General features: G+C 38.9%; 1 protein-coding gene across 4 annotated transcripts; it reads left to right on the forward strand.

Annotated features, from left to right (window-relative positions):
• The first annotated feature begins 440 nt into the window (after positions 1-440).
• Positions 441-15,778, forward strand: LOC101170087 (bridging integrator 2). Of its 4 annotated transcripts, none has more exons than XM_004069193.4 (12): positions 441-800; positions 5,521-5,601; positions 7,629-7,683; positions 8,847-8,941; positions 11,000-11,095; positions 11,198-11,305; positions 11,377-11,462; positions 11,554-11,629; positions 11,718-11,800; positions 12,241-12,868; positions 14,286-14,378; positions 15,374-15,778. In XM_004069193.4, the coding sequence occupies exons 1-12, from the start codon at positions 708-710 to the stop codon at positions 15,488-15,490; spliced, it is 1,611 nt and encodes a 536-aa protein (XP_004069241.1). In that variant the 5' UTR covers positions 441-707; the 3' UTR covers positions 15,491-15,778. The 4 variants fall into 4 exon arrangements, with proteins under 4 accessions (XP_004069241.1, XP_011473602.1, XP_011473601.1 ...); XM_011475300.3 differs by having other exon boundaries at positions 15,377-15,778; XM_011475299.3 differs by having other exon boundaries at positions 12,244-12,868.
• Positions 15,779-20,075: the final 4,297 nt, after the last annotated feature.

The raw sequence follows: 20,075 nt of genomic DNA on the forward strand, positions 1-20,075 counted from the left end.
CTTTCCCATTGTGGGATAAATAAAGTATAAATGTAATATGTAAAATGAACCAACTGTATCTCAACCCAAATAGTATTTTTCAATTGATATAATCGATTTATTTCATTTTAAAACCATTTTTTAATGGTATTCGATTAGTAGCTTGCCACAGACATCGATCTGGTTGGATTGTAGGAAAACAAATCGAGTTATCGGTTTTCTTATGGTTGACAGAATGTGCGGTCTTCCTTTTGCCTCTTGGGGGCGCCACATATACAGTTTCTTTTTTTCTTGTTTTTAAAGCTTCATTTTAGTCCCAAATTAAAATAAGAAGCTTTTTGTGCGCCGATGACTTAATCAAAACTAAAACTGTTCCGTTTGTGTTTTCTTTGCTGCAGATCAGGAGGACAACCTTCTTCTCTGGCGGTTTTTCTGGTTTGTGGGTCAGCTCCTGACTCAGGTATTGCGCGGTGATTATCGTCATAACCTTCAGGTGAGCGGCTGGATGACTCCTCCACGGAGGATCCGCGCACAAGGAGCAAGTCAGAACAGGCCGCGGATGATGAGCAGCGCAGCAGAGGCGCGTCTTCCCAGGCCTCCTCCTCCTCCTCCTCCCCGCTGACGGAGCGCGTCTTCGCCCCGGTTGCTCCACCTCCACCCCCAACTTGAAACTCACCAGCGTGAAGCCAAGAAAGAGGCAGACGGAGCCGAGGAGCACAGCGGAGACGATGGCGGAGAACAAGACGGGTCCGAACCTGCAGGCTGGAGCTGGATTCCTGGCCAAACGGGTCCAGAAGTCCTTCAATCGCGCTCAGGAGAAGGTGACAAACTCTAACTGCTCGTTTTGTTCTGGTTAATCATCGGGTTGGCCAAATCACAAGAGGAAACTTCAAACGTATGATCTTTTTTTTCCAGACACAAAATCAAAAAGTGTCATTTTTTTCAGTTAGTTTAATTCTGTGCGTAAAGAAAAATCACATCAATCCACTAAAATATCCTTACTGAGGGCAAAAACTATATTTTAACCATACATTCTTGATTAATGTCCTGCATTTAGACTCATTTGGTTTTGACAGAATCGAACCCTGAACTTTCTTTCTGCAGAAGCATGGGTTTGTGCTGCAGCTGTGTGGACAAACAAGAGCTGCTACTTCCTGCCTCCACTTCCTCTTTCCTTTACATTCACTTTATGGTTGACTTGGCTATTATTTCACTGCTCCACCTCAAAACGGAAACTAACCTAATTTTGCAAAAGTAGTTTCATTTAAAGTCCATAATCTTGTGTGGGGATGCCCAACTTTGTCTGTCTGGATTGTCAGATAATTTCCCCCAGTTTGAGTTGGTTATTTTGATTTTTTTCAACATATGTTTAGTTGTTGTGAAAGCTTCAAGACCCACTCCAATCATATTTTGATCAAAGTGTTTCCAGTGGTCTTTAAAGTATGATTATGCCGTTTTTTCTACCAAAATGATAGAACCTGTGTCGTTTTCTAGGCCATAGTTTCTGCAGAACAGATTGGAGCAACTCCGCCCTCTCTTGCCATCATCTTTAACTATCTTAGATGACCCCACCCTTGCATTGACGTGTTCTCCCTACCATGACAAAGGTGGATAAAGGTGGAAAGATTTCATGTAATCCATGGACACCAGTGAAGATCACAAATCATTGAAGAAAAAAGGTTCAGAACACTGTCTAGTGGGTCTAGATGACCCAACTCCCAATGGTAAAGTGCCTAGGATAGCACAAGGGTTACCGAGAGCTGTCTGTTTACATGCTCTCTTGCTAGCTTACACACCCTTACCTAACACTACTGCTTCAACTTAAACGGTGAGCAACAATTGAGCTATCTAGTTGTACAGTTCTGAACCAGATGTTAAGACGAGGAAAACAGAAGACGGTCATGGATCTAGTCGTCTACAAGTGGATGCATCAGAACGAGGGTGAAGCAAGGAGACTTTGGAGTAGACGTCGTATTTTCTACGTCACAAATGTGCTCTTTTTCATAACGTTGTGTTTCTTAAAGGCATTGTGTATTTATCTATCTTTTTAACTGTTCAGTGCTGTTATTATTATTATTGCACCACAGCATTTGAGGACTTATCTCGACACGGAAAGGTCCCAGCTGGGATTCGAATCTTATCTTCTGCTTCTTCCTGTGACGTTTTGGGCAAACATCGCAAATGAAAGGAGAGGCAGTTTATAAGGCCATAAGATCTGAATCCCTATTTACTCTTCTGTAGATGTTTTGGTATCAGTGTTTAATGGTAGAAATTATTATTTAATATATATTGGAAAAAAACATAATTTTTTTCTGTGTCCCCCCCCCCCCCCCCATGTAGAAATCATGCATTATTATTATTTTAAATGCTCTCACTATAAAGGATGCCAGTAAGGATAATACACAAGACAAATAAACCACTGCCAATAAGAAGGTCAGCTGAGTGCAGTCATGTGTGTTTGTGTTTAAACATGGAGTGGAACTCATGGATTCAGGAGGGATTAACACAGTTTTGCCATTATTTTATGATCATTTAGCACAAATCCCCCTTTAATTTTTTTTCCTCCATTTTTGGACTTTTATTGATTGATTTATTTAGGGTTGACATGTGACTATAGAACCAGCAATGATCCAGAAACATCTTATTTCTTGCAAGAATAATTCTCTTATGCTTCAAATAATGGAAGATAAACTCTGAGGAAGGAATTTGTGACTTCTATTTTGTAAATAAAATTGTTTTATTTATAGCTTTTCCAAAAAATAGTAAGCTGTTAAAACAGTGATGGACTAAATTGTAAGAAAAACCTGTAAACAGCAATTTTGTTTGCAGTTATTCTTATCTATTTAAAAAAAAATAATGAAGTTGGAACATTTTTTTTCATTGAATTTTTTATACCTAAAATACTTGCAAATATTTTGCAAATAAAGTCTTGGAAACCAGATTTGTTTTGCTTCTGTTAGAAAAATTACAACAACAACAAAAGTTATAAAAATGAAAACTTCTGAGTTAAAATGTGAACATTTATTTTCATTATAAAGTGAGTTAGTGGCCCAAAGGCACGTTTCGAGACTTTAAGCAGTTCTCTCTAATAACTTTATAGCTTGTATACCAGAAACAAAGGTTTCCCTTCCTGCCTTTTGTGCCATTAATTTTATGCAGGCATTTTATTCTGCTAGCTTTTTATATTGGTAGATCCACTTCCACACAGAATATCAACAGATTAGGAGTGACTCATAGTCTAGTTTGATAAATGCACATACATTTTGGCATTATTTGGACATCTGTTGGCCCTTTGGTTTGAACATTTTTTAGATTTTTTTTTTTTTTTTTTGCTGTATTAGGTCTGCTCATGTTTACATGCCATCACTGCAGTCTCTAGCACTCACTTCTGTTTTTCTCATCCCTCTCCTGTCCTTTCTTCACTCAACCAGTTCTGGCAGATAAGACGGCTTAGTCTGTTTCTGCTGGAGGTTACAGAGTAGTCATAACTCGATGATTTCCCAGTGCATTCTTTTAGGGGTGGCTAACTGTTAACTCTTTAGCTATCTTTACAACACAGTTAGATACTTTTAGTTGATTACAATTAACATTAAATTATGTTTTATGCGCCTGGAGATGACCGTAGTTGGAGGAATTGCACCTTATAAACAGAATCTCGTTTAAAATTGGACTTAAGATATTATATTTCTTACAGACAAAATTGTGTTTTTGGTGTTTTCACATGTACTTGTGGAATTTTTTAGATGATTCAGAACATGTATAAAGAACATTTAGCTAAAAATGGCATTTCTGACTTTCCATATTCAAATTGTTGTTAATCAGGAGCAGACTAAACATGCTTCTTGAAAAGGATAGTTTTTGTTATGTAGCAGCTACAATTGGCAGGCTTATTTGACTCATTCTGACCAAATCCGTGTAGGTCTTCAGTTTCCTCGTCCGAGTTGGCTGAATGCTAGTGGGAGAGCATGTAACAGAGAGCTCTCAGCAATGGGAAAGGAGAAGGGGAGCAGGTTTGTTCCTTGCCAACAGTCCCACCCACATCTCAGAGATGAATATCTGTCAGGGAGGGGCATCGCGGGGAGCATGTTACATGTTTGCCTATATTACCCTGCTGTGGAATATTCAAATTGCCTTGACATGCCTGAACCAGGTAATCAGTAATGATTAGGGCTTGGATATCTGGAAATCATACAGACACTGGCCCTCGAGGCCTGGATTTGCCCAGCCGTATGTCCTAGAAAGCAACACAGGTTTTTAGATTTTTGGCCTAAAACGGCCAAACCGAGAACGCTTTTACAAAAAAAAAAATATGATCAGAGTGGAACTTTAAAAAAAATAGTCAATTCTTCCAAAAACTGAAACAGTTAATACATAAAAAATCAAAGATGAACAGGAACAACTTGAACAATCATCAATTTTTCTGTTGATGACCTGCTAAAGCCTAGAACTATCAGACATATATGTTTGTGGTGACTCACTAGGCTACCCCATGTGTTCTGCTGAGAGAAACCACTCAACACTTTCGCTTATGATGAAAAAAACAGAGATGTTGATTGAGTTTGGAGCATGTAGAGGTCATGCAGATGGCCTCTTGTTTAGAAAGTCTGTTGTGTGTGAAAACACACTGGGCTTCATGAGGCGGCGTAAGTCTTCGCTGTTTGTCTGCTTTGTGTCATTTCAGTTCTGCTAGAAAACTGCAGTGACCTCTTTTTTGAGTTGCATTCCTCAAGGTTTACAAGCTGTCTATCTTTTGACAAACCTCCGGAATTTTTCCCATGATCCCCTTGGGGCGTCATGTTAACTGAATTGCTTGACTGTACGTGAGAACTGGACTGAGTGAGTGTGGCGTTACCCTTAGAAAGTGACTTGTTCCTGGTTCCAACCAAATGGAAGTCAATTCAGTCACCATTTTTTTCGTGATACGGACTTTGCCATGTTGGAACCAGAACTTGTCAGTAAGCAGTAAATGATCCAAGTTGGCTCATATTTCTATGGCAACCCCTTTTGCCAATCAGAAGTGAGCTTGGTAGAAGGCCACACCCCTACCAGTTCTGATTGGCCAGTTTATGACTTGAATACCTCACAATTAAAAAAACTAGGATTAGCAAGGTGATGTTAAGAAAAAGAAGCTATCAGAGCAAGAATGGTTATTCTGACAAATAGAATTACGGAGTAATGGCTGTTTATTTCTTTATAGAAGTCTGTGGGAGTCCAGTTTTCATATACAGTCAATGGTTAAGTGATTGTTATATTGACAAAATGCATTCATTTTATTGCTGTGCAAGAAATACCCTATTGGAGTTTCTTCTTCATTTATATTTAACATTTTTACAGTCACTCCTGTTATAACCAGTAAAACAGCCCTATTCTAATTTGGTTGTCTTGAGTTTCAAAGAAGTGTCACATGAGTTCTCCATATTTATTCTGAAGCGTGTGTAGACAGGTTCTTTGTGAAACCAATGTACGGTAGTTTCATAATGTGGAAGCTTGTTAAACCTTCCCTTCTTAACTCTACACCTGTTGTTTTGTTCTTTGTCTCAGGTCCTCCAGAAACTGGGCAAAACTATGGAAACCAAGGATGAACAGTTTGAGCTGTGTTTCCAGAACCTCAACAAACAACAGGTACCCAACATTTTCAACTCTGCCACTGATCAGTTCTGTACTGCTGAGAAATCGCCTCAGAAATTCCTTTCAAACTTAGCTTTAATCGTCTTAGAGCTCAGCAGCTTGCCCTACGCTCCCCTCTTACGGGTCTCTGATAACCTGAGTGCTGTTCAAACCCAAAAACAGTTCTGTTGCAAAAATAAGCAAATCTTCAAATTCAGACAGACCGCTTGTCCTTGAGAATGGCTTGAAACAACACGCAGCTTTGGTTATCTGCTCTGAACAAACAGCAACTGTTGTGTCTTCAAAACTGTTACCATCTGGTGTGAAAGAAATGACAAAGTGTTTCATTTCAAGAAGTACCTACTTCCTAAGCATGCCTATATTTAGGATGGGTTTTATTCCAAGAGAGCTGCTGAAGGGTTTCTTAAAATTACTGTGCTTTCCGGACTATAAGTTGCTCCGGAGTATAAGTCACACCAGCCCAAAAATGCATTATAAAGTAGAAAAAAACACAGATAAGTCGCACTGGACTATAAGTCACATTTTGACGGGAAATTTATTTGACAAAATCTGAGACCAAGAACTAACAACTTGCACAACCTCATATGACACAATCATAGCAGAATGTTTATCTGATAATTTCACAGTAATTCTTTCTCATACTTATTTATTCCTTTCATGAAGCATCATTAGCCAACTAATACTCTGTTTTCATCCTGTATTGGTAGAAACAGTTGTCATTTTTATTGCATTTCTGAATCTATGAAATCATTGGAAAATAGAATATTATGTTGTTAGCCTTCAAGATCTTACTGTAAAAAAAGTTTGCTGATTCTTTGAGTCACTTAACATACTCTTAACACTTAACATACCTCATACATCAAATTGACCCAGGAAAATCATCTCTGTTCCTCACAAATGAACATAACAGGAGGGTTAACAATGTATTTATTTCAATTTATTTCTAATATAAGTCGCTGCGGAGTATAACTCGCACCCCTTGCCAAACTATGAAAAAAAGGGCGACTTATAGTCCGGAAAATACGGTAAATGTTGTTGAAAACCATTTCAAGCATTCACTTTTACCACTTGTTCCCACGTTGCCCTTAAAGGTGTAAAGCTTTTATAAAGTTATTTGTCAGGTAGGGCTAAGAATAACGCAGGTGTCATAGTCGAGGCCCGCGGGCCACAACCGGCTCGCCGTGTACATTTTTCCAGTTCGCGAGATGATTTTATTTTACTGTCATTAATGGCCCAGCGAAATGTAGTGCTGATAACATACTCACAACAGATCCCATTATGCAGCGCTTCAGCTGCACGGCGAAATGTAGCAGTGCTAACATATCAACTACAGATCCCATAATGCAGCGTTTCTGCCACCCTGATGATGCTGAAGAGGAAAAGTTGATTCTGAAAACGGAGCCTTTAAAAACGAAAAAATGTTTACTGACATTACTGGTAAACCCGCGTGCCCCATTTATGGAGCGAATGTGGCTGAAATTAAAGCATATATTCTATCAATCAACCAACCAATCAATCAATCAATTCATACAGAACTTTTGATCAACATGCCATAGTAAAGGAGTTGAGAATAAAGTAATGATCCATACAAGAAAGAACTTCTGCTTTGTTTTTAAAAGCATAGATTACATACATGCTTTAACTAAACAATGATATTTGTGTTTCGGTTGTGTTGTGCTGTTGTGGTTTTCCCTGTCTTACAGCAGCATTGTAGTTCATCAGAAAATGTTGAAATTAAACCCGAAAACTTTAGCCGATTCTGGAGGGAAAGCGGTGTGATGCTACAGGAAGGAAGCCTCCCCACAGACAAGAGCTGCTAGTTTCGGTTCACTACTTTGAGCAGACATCCAGTTTTGAGTTTAAATTTAAACCTCTTGCAGATAAAGTTACATTGCAGACAAAGGCCACTTTAGAATATTAGATCCCCCAGGAAGTTTAGTCAGCTAATGTGATCGGCTTTGAGAAGGTGTAACCACATGACTTCTTGTTTCTTTTCTGCTTCCTTTCTTCCCTCCACACAGATCGACGGAAACAGATTATACAAAGATGTCAAAGCCTACTATTCATCTGTTAGAGGTGAGCCTTTTGTAATCGGCATAATAAAGCCTCAAATCCCATTCGTTGTTTGTGAAAACGTTTTCCCAGTGGTCTTTTAACCTTGCAAAACCAAATACATCACAATTTATCAAAAACAAAGAAAAAAAATCTTTTTTTTGTAATCAAGATGTTTTTTTAAAGCTTTTAATGAAATCCACAAAATATTTTTTATAATTTTCTAACATGATTTATAGATAGTATACACAATGATACTTTATTACGTTTTTGCTCACAACAATGTTGAAGATGGAAAAATATTGACATGAATGTTCAAGAGTTCAAATGATTGTAAAAAAAAAAAGGCACCTTTTTCCCCTACCGTTTCAAATTTGATCCACTCATTTTTTGTACATGGACTAAATGTATCATGAAGAATTATTTACCAACAACTGTTGCATTATTTCAATATAGCAAGTAGTTGTCTAAAGAAATCAATAAGAATAGATGAGTCATTCACTTTAAAGTTTTCAAAATTAGCTAAACCTTTACCACCAATAGTTTTTTGAGATTTCACGAAGGTAATTATTTTGCAATGATCAGGAAGAGCTGTGCTACTGCCCCTAGTGGAATGATGATGAATTACAGGGCATAAAACATGGATACAGTTATATACACTGGGCTTTTAGGGAAGGTTTTGATGATGCTACTGATCAAAACTTTCCTCATGGCCTGCCGGGCGTATTTTCTATGCCACAAATAAGCTCTTTTTCAAATGGCATTTGAAAAAAAAAAAAACTACAGTTTTGAGCTCATTATTTGTCGTCCATCATTAGAAAAATACCACAAGAACTCGTTGAAAACACTAAAAACACAATTTTCATTGGGGTGGGTCTTTAAGGAGTTGGTGCTACAAACGTACATTTTTTTCAGAAATGTCTTTCGCAACTTTTTCTGATTGGTTGTTGAAGATATTGCAAAATCTTGCAGTGAAAACAGCAGAAGCAGCACTGTGAGTATGACTCACGTGCAGGCAGCTCTGCTCTGCTCTCCTTTTTAGTTGGTATACTGCCAGGAAATGTGGTGTGGTTCTAACCTTTCTGCTGAAGGTGCAGTTACCCATCAGAAACAATGCTGCCACGGTGTTAACAAAGCCCTACAATAGGCGGATCCTCATTTAAACTTGTTTTTTTTTTCCCCCACAGCTGTGCATGAGACGTCAAGGAAGCTTTCCCAAACATTGCGAGACATCTATGAGTCAGACTGGAAGGGAGTGGGGGAACTCGCCGTCATTGCAGAAGTAAGATTAGATGTTGTGTCTCAACAATGTTTGTAAGAATTGCATATGTTACGGCTGTTGACCTTTTGATTTTGTTGGCTCCTGGATTCCTTATTATTCTGGTGGGCGTGGCTACAATTACACCTGTATACCACTGACAAAAAAAACACAGATCCTCAGCTTTAATCAGCTTAGTCCATCCATCTATCCATCCATCCATCCATCCATCCATCCATCCATCCATCCATCCATCCATCCATCCATCTTTTTAAACCACTATATGCCTTTCGGGTCATGGAGTTGCCAGAGCCTGTCTCTGCTACTGCTGGGCGAAGGCAGAGTACACCCTGGACAGTCTGTCACTTGACACCCAATCACTGCCACACACATTCACACATGCACCAGCTCAGTCCAGAAAGGTTAAAACACGAATCTATTTTCAAAATGGGAAGAAAACGGAGAACCTGAGCCATCTAAAGGACAGAATTGTACTTTAATAATGGTGACAAAACAGATCCAACAGACCTTAATGGGGTCATTGGTCTAAGTAATTGTTTCTATGGCAACCACTCTTGCCAATCGGTAGTGAGCTTGTTGGAAAGCAGGCCGCACAAAATCTGTCAATCAAGCTTTTCAAATGTTCCACATGCACGGTGCTAGCAGGCACCACCTACATTTATTAAGAAATCGAATTAGCCATTTTTTTTTTATCTTGAATAACTTGCACGGAAACAAATGTAGGATCAGCCAGAATATGTTAAGAAAGGTAGCAGAGCAAGAATAGCCTAGTGATAGCTGTTTATTTCTTAATAGAAGTCTGAGATTTTGGCTGCTTGGAGTCGGCGGGTACTTCCTGTTTAGAATTGCAGGGGGGGGGTCACTCAGTCCAATCCTTTTTTACTGTAAATGGTAAAGGCAAACAGGAGAAAGAAAAGCAGGCCACAAACCAAAAATGTGGTTTCTTTTTAGAATTTTTTATTAGCGTTTTATGGGTTTTGATGTTTTGAATAATTACACTTTAGATGGTAAGTCTATTGTATTAGTAGAGGTTTTAAACATGTAATGAGTATACCTTATGAAAAAGGTATTGGTAATGCCTTGTACAACTTCATTAGGGAAAATTGTAATGTGTTATTGCAAAATATTACTTTTGTAATTGATAATTATTGGATTTACTTGCAACACTGCTGACAAATGAAGGAGCTTATATAGATAATCTGTTTGTCAATGTGAGCTCTTAGCTGGTATGGAGAGGTGGGCATAAAGGAATGTGTACTCAGTTACATTACCTTGAGTACACTTCACCTTTTTTTTACTGTGAGTACTGGTTTTTGTTACTCTTGGAGTGCACCCAAAAATCCATGCTGAACTTTTCTGGAGCATGCCTGCTGACTGTGCTTGACCTCTCGCTGACAGGCGCTCGCTGGGAGCTGGGCCTGAGCACGGATGATGCTCTTCCACATATCATACAATAGTTGACATGTGGAAGTTCTTCATGTTAAATTGTCATACTATACTGAGTCATTAACTAACTTTTCCAGATAATTTTCCCTTCCTACATGAATCACTATCTGAATAAACTTTCAAGACTTGTATTAGTTTCTAAAAAAAAAAAAAAAAAAGTCCCTTTTCGTAATTAAACACAGACTTGACTACCTTGTCTCCTCTCGGATGGACAGTCATAAACGGCACATGAGCACTTTGGCTTTAAGGTGATAAAAGCAGGAAAAACAGACAAATCTGAAGATCTGAGTTCATTAGAACAGGACAGTCGGGTGAGAGCTCCGTTAAAGCTACAGCTGCTGTTTGGGGCTCCAGATGTCTGTCAACAGTTCTCCAACACCAGTAAATTGGTGAGAAAATAATGAATGTCCATTGCTCAAAAATAAGTGGGCCTACAATAAAACCTTGATTCACCACTTTTGAGCTGGCTTTGAATCTACCTCGATCTTGAATTCTACCTCGAGTTCTACCACGTTAGTTAGATGAATCTGCATATATAAATATTAATACCTATGATTCTGTGGCAACAAATTTGTTGTTTTAATCCAATTAAAAGCTTAAATGTTGTGTTTTTAGAGTGAAGATTTGTTGTGGAACGACTTTGAGGAGAAGCTGAACGACCAGCTTGTCCGCACCATGGAGAACTATACAAGCCAGTTTCCAGAGGTTAAGGTAATTAGAAATGTCGTTTTTAACTGGATGAGCTCCTCATGGCCTAAAAAGCTTAGATAGAAGTTTTTGGTTTTCTCTGGTGGAATAATTTGACATTTTAAGGAACGAGTATCAAAGCGCGGTCGCAAACTGGTGGACTACGATTCCTCACGCCATCACCTGGAAGCTCTGCAGAATGCCAAGAAAAAAGATGAAGCCAAAATAGCCAAGGTACTGTTGGAGTCCAGAGAAATACATTGTTGGCCGATGAGCACGGTCTCTAAAGAATGTTCTCTTGAAAGGCCGAGGAGGAGTTCAACAAAGCTCAGAGTGTCTTTGAAGAGATGAATGACGAGCTGCGAGAGGAGCTGCCCGTCCTCTATCAGAGGTATGTTCAGCAGGTGCTGATGGCCGGCTCCAGTTGAAGATGGGTTTCTGGCAGGGTAAAACAGATAAGTAACGGCTGTCTTTGTCTGCAGTCGGATAAGCTGCTACGTGACAGTCTTCCAGAACATCTCTAATCTAAGAGATGTCTTCTACAAAGAAATGAGCGTGGTGAGATCCTGCACAGACTCCTATGATTCAATAAGACATCGGAGGGCTTTGGAGGATCACGTGTTTGTGCTTCTTTTCTGTGCTGCAGCTGAACCAGGAACTGTACAACGTGATGAAACAGCTGGAGGGTCAGCACTCCACCAAAACTTTCATCATTAAGGGTTTGAACAGGTGCGCCCTGTTTTATGGAATTTAAAAAATTTCAAATGCTGAAGTTTGTTTTTACTTAAAGACCCGCTCTGATCATCTTTTGATGAATTTTCAATGCATTCCCGGTAGTCTTTTAATTACAATTTTGTCGTTTTTAGCCATATTTTAAAAAAACCTCCATCGTTTTCATAGTTTCTGCAGAGCGGCAGTAGCTCATTAGAAATTTGTCTCCGAGTTGTGGACTATTGAAGTGGAGCAACCCCGCCCCCCCGCCCAATAAAGAAATACTCGGAAATGCAATTTTTAGCCTAATATCTTCATATGTCTCCTCCACCATCAGACAAATGCCAAAAGAACTTGTTAAAAACACCAAAAACACAATTTTCATCAGAGTGGGTCTATGAAGAGGAGTTGAATCAATCATTTAATAATTTAATATAACTGAATGTTTGCTTTTCTAGCAGCACATCAGGAAAGTCAAAGACAAGAAAGTCGATTGTTATCTCCAACCCCATCCCCTGCAACACAGCTTTCCCCACAGACCATGTATCCATCCACTCCTCTACTGAAAATGGCAAAGGCGCCGCTCCTTCGCCACAGGGGCAACGAACTGAGAGCGTCTCTGAAGAGAGCAACACGCCATCCAAGCGCTCCAGCTTCTCAGACTCTGACATCAGCTCCAGCAGCACCAACACTCCCAAGAGGGAGTCGATGTGCGAAAATGAGGACGAGAGCGTCCAGAGTCCACAGGAGTCTGAGCCGGAGCCAACTGCCAGTCAGCCAGAAAACTCGGAGGCCGAAGCTCCAGTGGAAAAAACTGAAAGTCACGAGGTTGAAGGTTCCTCTGGTTCTTCAGATGGTGCTACCACACAGACACTCGACCAGGTTACAGCAGATGATCCACCGTCAAACGAGGCAGAGACCAAACCTGCACCGGTTCCAGCCCCCCGCCTGTCCTTCCGGGCCTCTGACAGCCGCTCTGCCCTACTCCCAAAAGATCAGGAGCAGGAGGAGGCCGAGGAGACGTTTGAGAGCCCAGAACCAACTGAAGACTCCATTTCCCACAATCCACCTGGTTTTCTCTACAAGGTACACTGCACCTTGTAGAGGTGTTATAGCAAATTTGTTATAGCAAATTATAGAATATATAATGCTTTGATGTGAGTACAACCTCTTTCTTACCAAATACAACTTTAATAAAGACGACCGCTTCAGAAAAACACGGAAAAATCTTTTCAGCAATATTCAGAAAGCTGCCTGGATGGTCTCTGAAAAATCCAGTTTCATAAATAAAGTAAACAATAAAAATATTTTTGTTTTGGAAAAAAATTATATATAAAAAAAAACAAAGTTTGATTTTTATTTATTTTTAGATAAAGAAGCAAGAACTGCCTAAAGCATAATCTGATACTTATGGTGGCCCTGAAGTTAAAACCACTCAACCCAAAAACACAATAAAGGTCACAACCACGATTAAAAAAGCTAAACAAATGTACACCTTTTAGACACATCCTGTCAGGGGTCACAATGCAAAATGTAACGTTTCAGAAATTAAAATCAAATGTTACTTTTACTTTACTAATTAATTTTAATTTCCAAAATATTTCCTTTTTCTTTAATCTTTTTTGGAATTCTGTTTGGATTTCTAAAATGTGATGTTTTTTATCTTTTTTTTTTTTAATTGTCGTTCTCTGTTTTTGTGTTGAGTGGTTTGTTGGTGCACTTCAGGGCCTCCGTAGCTACTGAATTTATCAAAAAAAATGATTGTTTACAGTTTTATATGTTATTCACCTTAATTCCACTGATGCCTCCTACCATGTGAGGGTGTGATGGTCCAAACCGAATCAATAGTACATTTGGGGGTGACTGTACCATAGTTTTAGCATCAATCTGTTAACTAGCTGGTCAGGGGTTCAAATCCCAGACTTGGCTATTGGTGTGTCTTTGCTTAAAACACCTCATACCACCTTAAGTATTTAATAACCTGTTAAGGTTTTTGGAACAAAACAAACTGTTTCAGTCTTAGAAATTAAATCTGAGTAAACTGTAATTGATTCAAACATCCACCCTGGAGAACTCAAAAACATATTTTTTCTGGGATTTTAAAGTTAATTAGATTTTTTTTTTTTTTTGATTGTTCATTTTGGGTGGCAGCAATTCACAGCACTCTAAATTTAATAGATACATAAATGACCCAGTGGGTTTAAATGATTTATTGAATTTTAAATTTATCTTTTTTGCTTACTTTGTAAATCATGTCTTTATAAGTAAAGCCAGTTAAACTAAATTTGTTTTGGTGGTCTAGGAAAACTGTCAGACTCTGATCTGCATGTAAATCTGATTTTTAAACAGATGTTCCTCACTTTAACTCTTCCTCAATGGCCACTTGATTTTTTTTTCTCTCTCTAGAAACTATACTATGCAATGTGTTCATTAACTAATATTGTAATTGTGCTTCTGGTTACATTTTGAACCTTCCTGAAAGTGTGTTTGTTTGTCCATCCAGGCGGTGGCAGTAGAGAGCCATGGACCGACTGAGAAAGGACAGCTGCAGTTTGAGAAGGATGAAGTCATCCTGGTTCTTGAAGCCTCATCAGAGGTTTGTGTGAAACACAACCCCAATGGGGTTTTGATTTCTGCAAATCGATTGAAAGACTACTGATCTGCTAACCCATTTCATTAGGGTAAATCTTTTTAAAAATATAGTATTCTAATTTAAAGAAAACAGGGAAAAGAGGTGGGATCTAAAGTTAAATCTGTTGGTAGGAATCCAAAAGAACAACACTGCAGTCTGGATTCAAAAAGGAAAACTTGTCGTTTATGTTGGAAATCATCCAGACTACTTGGAAACTTTTGTGTGGAGGTAAATCCATGTGAAATTTTAAGCTTTAAAGAGAGATGGGTCAAGTGTTTGAGCTGCAGTTCAAGTCCAGTTTTAAAAGTTTGATATGCACGCTCAAATCTGATCTAAAAGCTTAAACGAGCATGAGCAAGTTCAAACTTTAAAGTGTGAGTAGGTTTCATTGAGGGGCAACTATAAGTCATCCTCAGGTAAGATCGAGGGAACTCTTAGAAATCTGAACAAAGCTGTCGAGGCTCAAAGGGGTTCAGCATAGGGCTTGGCTGAAGACCAGAGAGTTTAAGTCAAGTTTGAAAATTCTGCTATACCAAGTTAGGTCTCCAGTCATAGACAAAGTGAAAGTGAGTCTTTAGCTACGTTTACACCACCTTTAGCTGCGCGCTTTCAAGTGGCCACTGCCAATGGAAAGTCTACTAAAACATGCATTTTGGACTTCCGTGTTCAAAACTCTCACCGTCACGCGTACCTACACAAGTTTCTACAACCGATTTCGGGATACTTCCAAAACATGTGGCTATTGAACACGTGTTAAAAGCCAAACCAGGTCAGACTTTGACCAATCAGGGAGATGGAGTTACTTGCCCCAAGTCACAAGAGGGGTGAATTGATAATTGTAGGAAGTGAATGTAGCTACAAACTAGACTTCAAACATCTCTCAAATTGAAGATCTTTGATTGCATCACTCGTTGAATCTCCTTGATTCTATTTTCTTCTTGCATCTGATTTTGTTGCAGCAGCTAGAAGGACAGCTGAGGGGAATCAGGGAGGAGAGCTGGATCCAGCATCAGGATCTAGAAAACTACTCTGGGCTCTTCTTGGAAACCCTCATCCAGCCTGTTCAGCTGGAGTGAGGCAAACTCCAGTCCTCCGTCTGAAAAGTGTTTCTTTTCACCATCGTGACTCAGATGGAGGAGGACGCAGGGATCGTGAGCCAATATCTTACAGAAGCTGCACAGAGTCACATGTATTTTTGCAAGTATGTTGCAAGTTGCAAAACAGAATCAACTGAGCAGCAGAACACTTTTTAAAGTGTAAAAACATTTTTTTGTTTTGGTTTTTGTCTTTGAAAAATGTGAAACGACTTCCTTTAAATTTTTTAATCCAAATAAAGCTCTGAATAAAGACTCGATGTAACTTTTTCTTTTTTGTCTTTTATAAGTTCAGTGGCTGTAAAACTGGAAGTTTTTAGATGAACATCTCAGGGACCAGAAATGATAACTGGCAATAATTCATAAAAATCTTTTGAAAACTAAAGAGTATTAACAGCTGTTTTATTGTAATGGGTTAATGAATAAGGGATGTATTTGAATGCTGTGGTTCTCCTGCAAAATTGAGGGGTTCAAATGAAAGAGAACTTTATAACGAATAACCCTGAAGCTCAAAAACAGCTGGGGAAACATGTCCTTACTGAAATATTTTGTATAATTATAAACACTTTTTTTTCTTAGACACATTTTTCTGTCAATAAATTATAAAAAATCATGAAAGCTTTCTCCTTTGTGGTGATCTGGAACCTATTTTTAAGTAATGGGCAAAGTTAAAAATCTGACTAATTTCTGGCTTAACTAACAGAAATTTAAACTTCAAGGTTTCACAGAGTTACCTCTTCCTCGTTGTGTTCCAAACAGGACATACCAGCCTGCTCCAAGAAGCCAAAATCTCTAAGACATTTATTAGGAAACAAACAACTCATTCTGTTTGTCAGAATAACCATTCTTGCTCTTCTACCTTGTTTTAACATGTTTGTGGTACTATTTCTTTGTTGTTCAAGTTGTAAACTGGCTAATCAGATGCATCAATAATAGTATGTAGCTCATGTGGAATGTTGGAAATCTTTGACAGATTTTGTGTAGCCTGCTTTCAGAGGCAGAGGTGTGGACTTCCAACAAGCTCACTCCTGATTGGCAAGAGTGGTTGCCACAGAAATTCGGACTCTGACCAATCCCTGCTTACAGATGTCGTCTGGCACCAACATGGCGGCGTCCAAATAGCAAAAACATACTGACTGATCTAACTTCATTTCTTTGGAGCCTGACATAAATCATTTTCTGTGGGTGACGTTACTCTCACGTTGCTCTCACTCGGTCCAGTTCTCAATGGTTGGGACAGGAGCAGAGAGAAAGCCTCAGTGCTGGCTCCTCCCACCATACACAATTTGATCCTTTTGAACATTTTTGACTTAATAAAAGATTTAAATTAATTTAGAAAAAAATATTTTAAACCAATTTCCAAACTGAAATATGGTTATTGACAACAGTATTGGGAAGATGTTTATAATGTTATGTTTGAGTTGTACCAACAGTCTAGGCCCCATGTCATGGCATTATTCTACTGTAATCATTCACTATCTCCTCCCACTCTATCCATCAGTCAACACAACTATCCTCTACCAGCACAGATGTTGGGTTGATTCAAACCAGTGTGTGCTTTTTTTGCTCTAAAAGGTTACCATGGTTACATGTTAAACCAGAACAGTCGACTCATCCATTATGATTTAGGAATAAGCAGGTATAGAAAACATGAAATACTGTCTTTTTTGGATGTAAAAGCATTCTCAGGTTGACACAGTCAAGGTTTTCCCACAGTTTCCCATTGATTTACCTGTTCTGCCTCCCGTAAGTACATTTTCAAACGATCAGAAACCATCCGTGACGGCTTTCTGAGTTTCCCATGACAGAAATTCAACAGTAACTGCGGTTTTGTTATTAATAGAGTTCCTCAGTCACAGAGAGGTTACCATTGAAAGAGGATATTCACAGTGGAAGACTCTGGGACTTTCTCCAATATGAACATGATGCATTGTTGCTTGTCTTTTTCTCAATGAGAGGCCTTCATAGTTGACAGAAATCTCAGAGGTCTGTTTTTTCGCGGTGACCTCGTGCTGTTTGGGTTGTTTTCTGTGTGAGTTTCTCCTCACGGCTCCTCTCAGGAACAGCCATGTGGGTTACACGAGGCTAGATTCTGCATCAGCACAACTCCATTAAGACTGAGTTGGATAATAGTTACATTAGGAAAAAAATCTCCTTCAGCTGCTTTGGAGTTTTAACTTGATTAGCAAAGTTAGGTAAATGGAAATTAGTTTTACCCAAAAAGAGATTTCCATTGCCCTTTTTCTATGTGATTTACTGTCAAACCCTCTCAGGAAAACACACCAGAAGCTCATATGGAAACTCAAGTGATCCACTCACATGAACCTAATGGGTAACTCTTGGAAGAAACGAAAAGAGGAAACTTTTAATCTCTTTCTGAAACTATATTTTTTCTCCTCTGCCACTACAGTGTTTGGAGAAACGGTGGATCAAAAGGTGAGAGGTCTATATCAGCAAACAATGATTAGGATACTAACGAACCAGGTTAACACTGGGAAAAACGAGCTAAAGATTTAGTCACATGCACCTGTACTGCTGCTGCGGGATTTTGGGTTGTTGGGGTCCGTGTGGTGCAGACAGGAGCAGCCGCATCTTAAGGAGACTGGAGGTGTGTCTTGCTAATCCCTTGAGGCTCGTACATTGACCTCAAAGAACGTCATGAAAATGGAACATATTGTTGTGCGTTTATTAGGAGTATTGTGAATTATTGTGGAGATAAGTTGCACTCACTTATGACGTAGGAGTGATGCTGCTCACATCTACATACCAATTATTTTACACAATTCTAGTCAATGATTTACACAACAATAATAAAAAGAAAAACATGTATGTACCTAAAACATTGATTTATTTCTGTTTATCTGCTCAAACATGTGAAAATCAGGAGGAGCACTGGTTGAATTGGTGGTACAAAAGATCACTTCTAACAGTTTTAAGCCAAGGAAATAATAGATCTTCTTGTTAGAACAAGTTTTGGAGTTCTTTGAACACTTAATAAATGAAAATTTAAAATTTTGTGCAACAATTTTAGCGCAATACTGTTAGTTTTATCAATTGTCTTTGATTTTTCGGCTCATTTACAATGTAAGTGGGAGGCCTACAGTACAGTGACCTAACTAGCTTCCTAGATATTCATCAAAAACTGCGCCTCTAAACGAAGCTTTGGTTGCTTCCTGAGATTTTTTCACAGGCCTTATGAAAAAAGTTTGTAATAGAATTAGACTTTGCATCTTGAAAAAAAAAAAAGGTGCTCACTTGAGGTGCGCACACGGAACGGGTAGAGCGAGGGGGTAATCCGCAGTACACACATGTGTGGAACGGTGGTTAGTGATCCGTCCGTTGCACCACTAATTTGCTCCAAACATGAATGAAACGTTTAAAAATTACATTGAATTCCATTGTGATCTGCGCCTTCCGGCCGCTTTAAGTCGTCCTTAGGGCGACCACGCGCCTAAGAACTGCTTTGTTGACCCCTGCTATAGACCATGTACGTATAAGGTGTAGGTAGTTGGCTACACTGACTAAAAACTTCTTAATACTTTATTGACACATTTTAAACTCAAACTCAAACTTTATTTATTTATATAGCGCCTTTCATTTCAGTTAAAAACACAAAGCGCTTAACATAAAAGCAGATAAAACAGTCAAAAAACCCGAAAATTGTTAAAAACAGCAAACAAAGGACAATCACACAAAGATGGGACCCCTCCCTCACCACCCCCCACGCCACCCACACCCACACCCCACCCACCCAACCAGTTCCCCCAGTAGAACCCTGAACAGAAACAAAGAACTGCAGCTAAAAGAAGGTCTGGCCTGGTACTGCTGTGAGGAAACGATATGATGGGGATCCATTTATTCCAAGGCCCAGCCCGACTACAGGGGTCACTACCACAGCGCCCGCCCAGCACAGAGCAGCCCAGGGCCCACTCCATGGCTATTAGACCACAGAGCGGGACCCCAGCCCGCCCAACCAGAATGGGCACCGCAGCAATAGCACCCCCTACAGGTCAAGCCGATGGTGCCCCAGAAAAATGGATCCCCAAGAGGAAACACCGGAGTTAAAAACATCAGAATAAAAATTATCATAAAATAACAACACTAAAAATAGAAAAAAGATAAAAAATAAAATAAGATTTAAATATTTTAGTATTTAAAAAATAAAATATGTAAAACTGATTAAAACATAACCTACGTATCATTGGTAAAATAACAAAAAAAAGAATAGTATATTAAAAACAGAGATAATAATAGTCCTTACAAATAAATAAATGAATAAATACGTAAATAAATAAATAAATCACTAAATAGATAGATAAAAAATAAAAAAGACATAGGAAATGATCAAAGTCATGTAAAAGCCAGACTAAAAAGGTGGGTCTTGAGCCTCTTCTGAAAAACCTCTACAGTCTCTAAGCTTACAATATATAAATAGCATGTCCATTTTGTAGAAAAATCCACAGTCCTGTAAGACGCTGGCTGCGTTAATGTTTCCACATTAGCATCCAACCAAAAGTTTTGACAGAGCACTATGTACTTGTTAAAATCGATTTGACATCAGTAAACA

Source organism: Oryzias latipes, chromosome 5 (genome assembly GCF_002234675.1).
Source record: "Oryzias latipes chromosome 5, ASM223467v1".
Lineage (NCBI taxonomy): Eukaryota > Metazoa > Chordata > Actinopteri > Beloniformes > Adrianichthyidae > Oryzias > Oryzias latipes.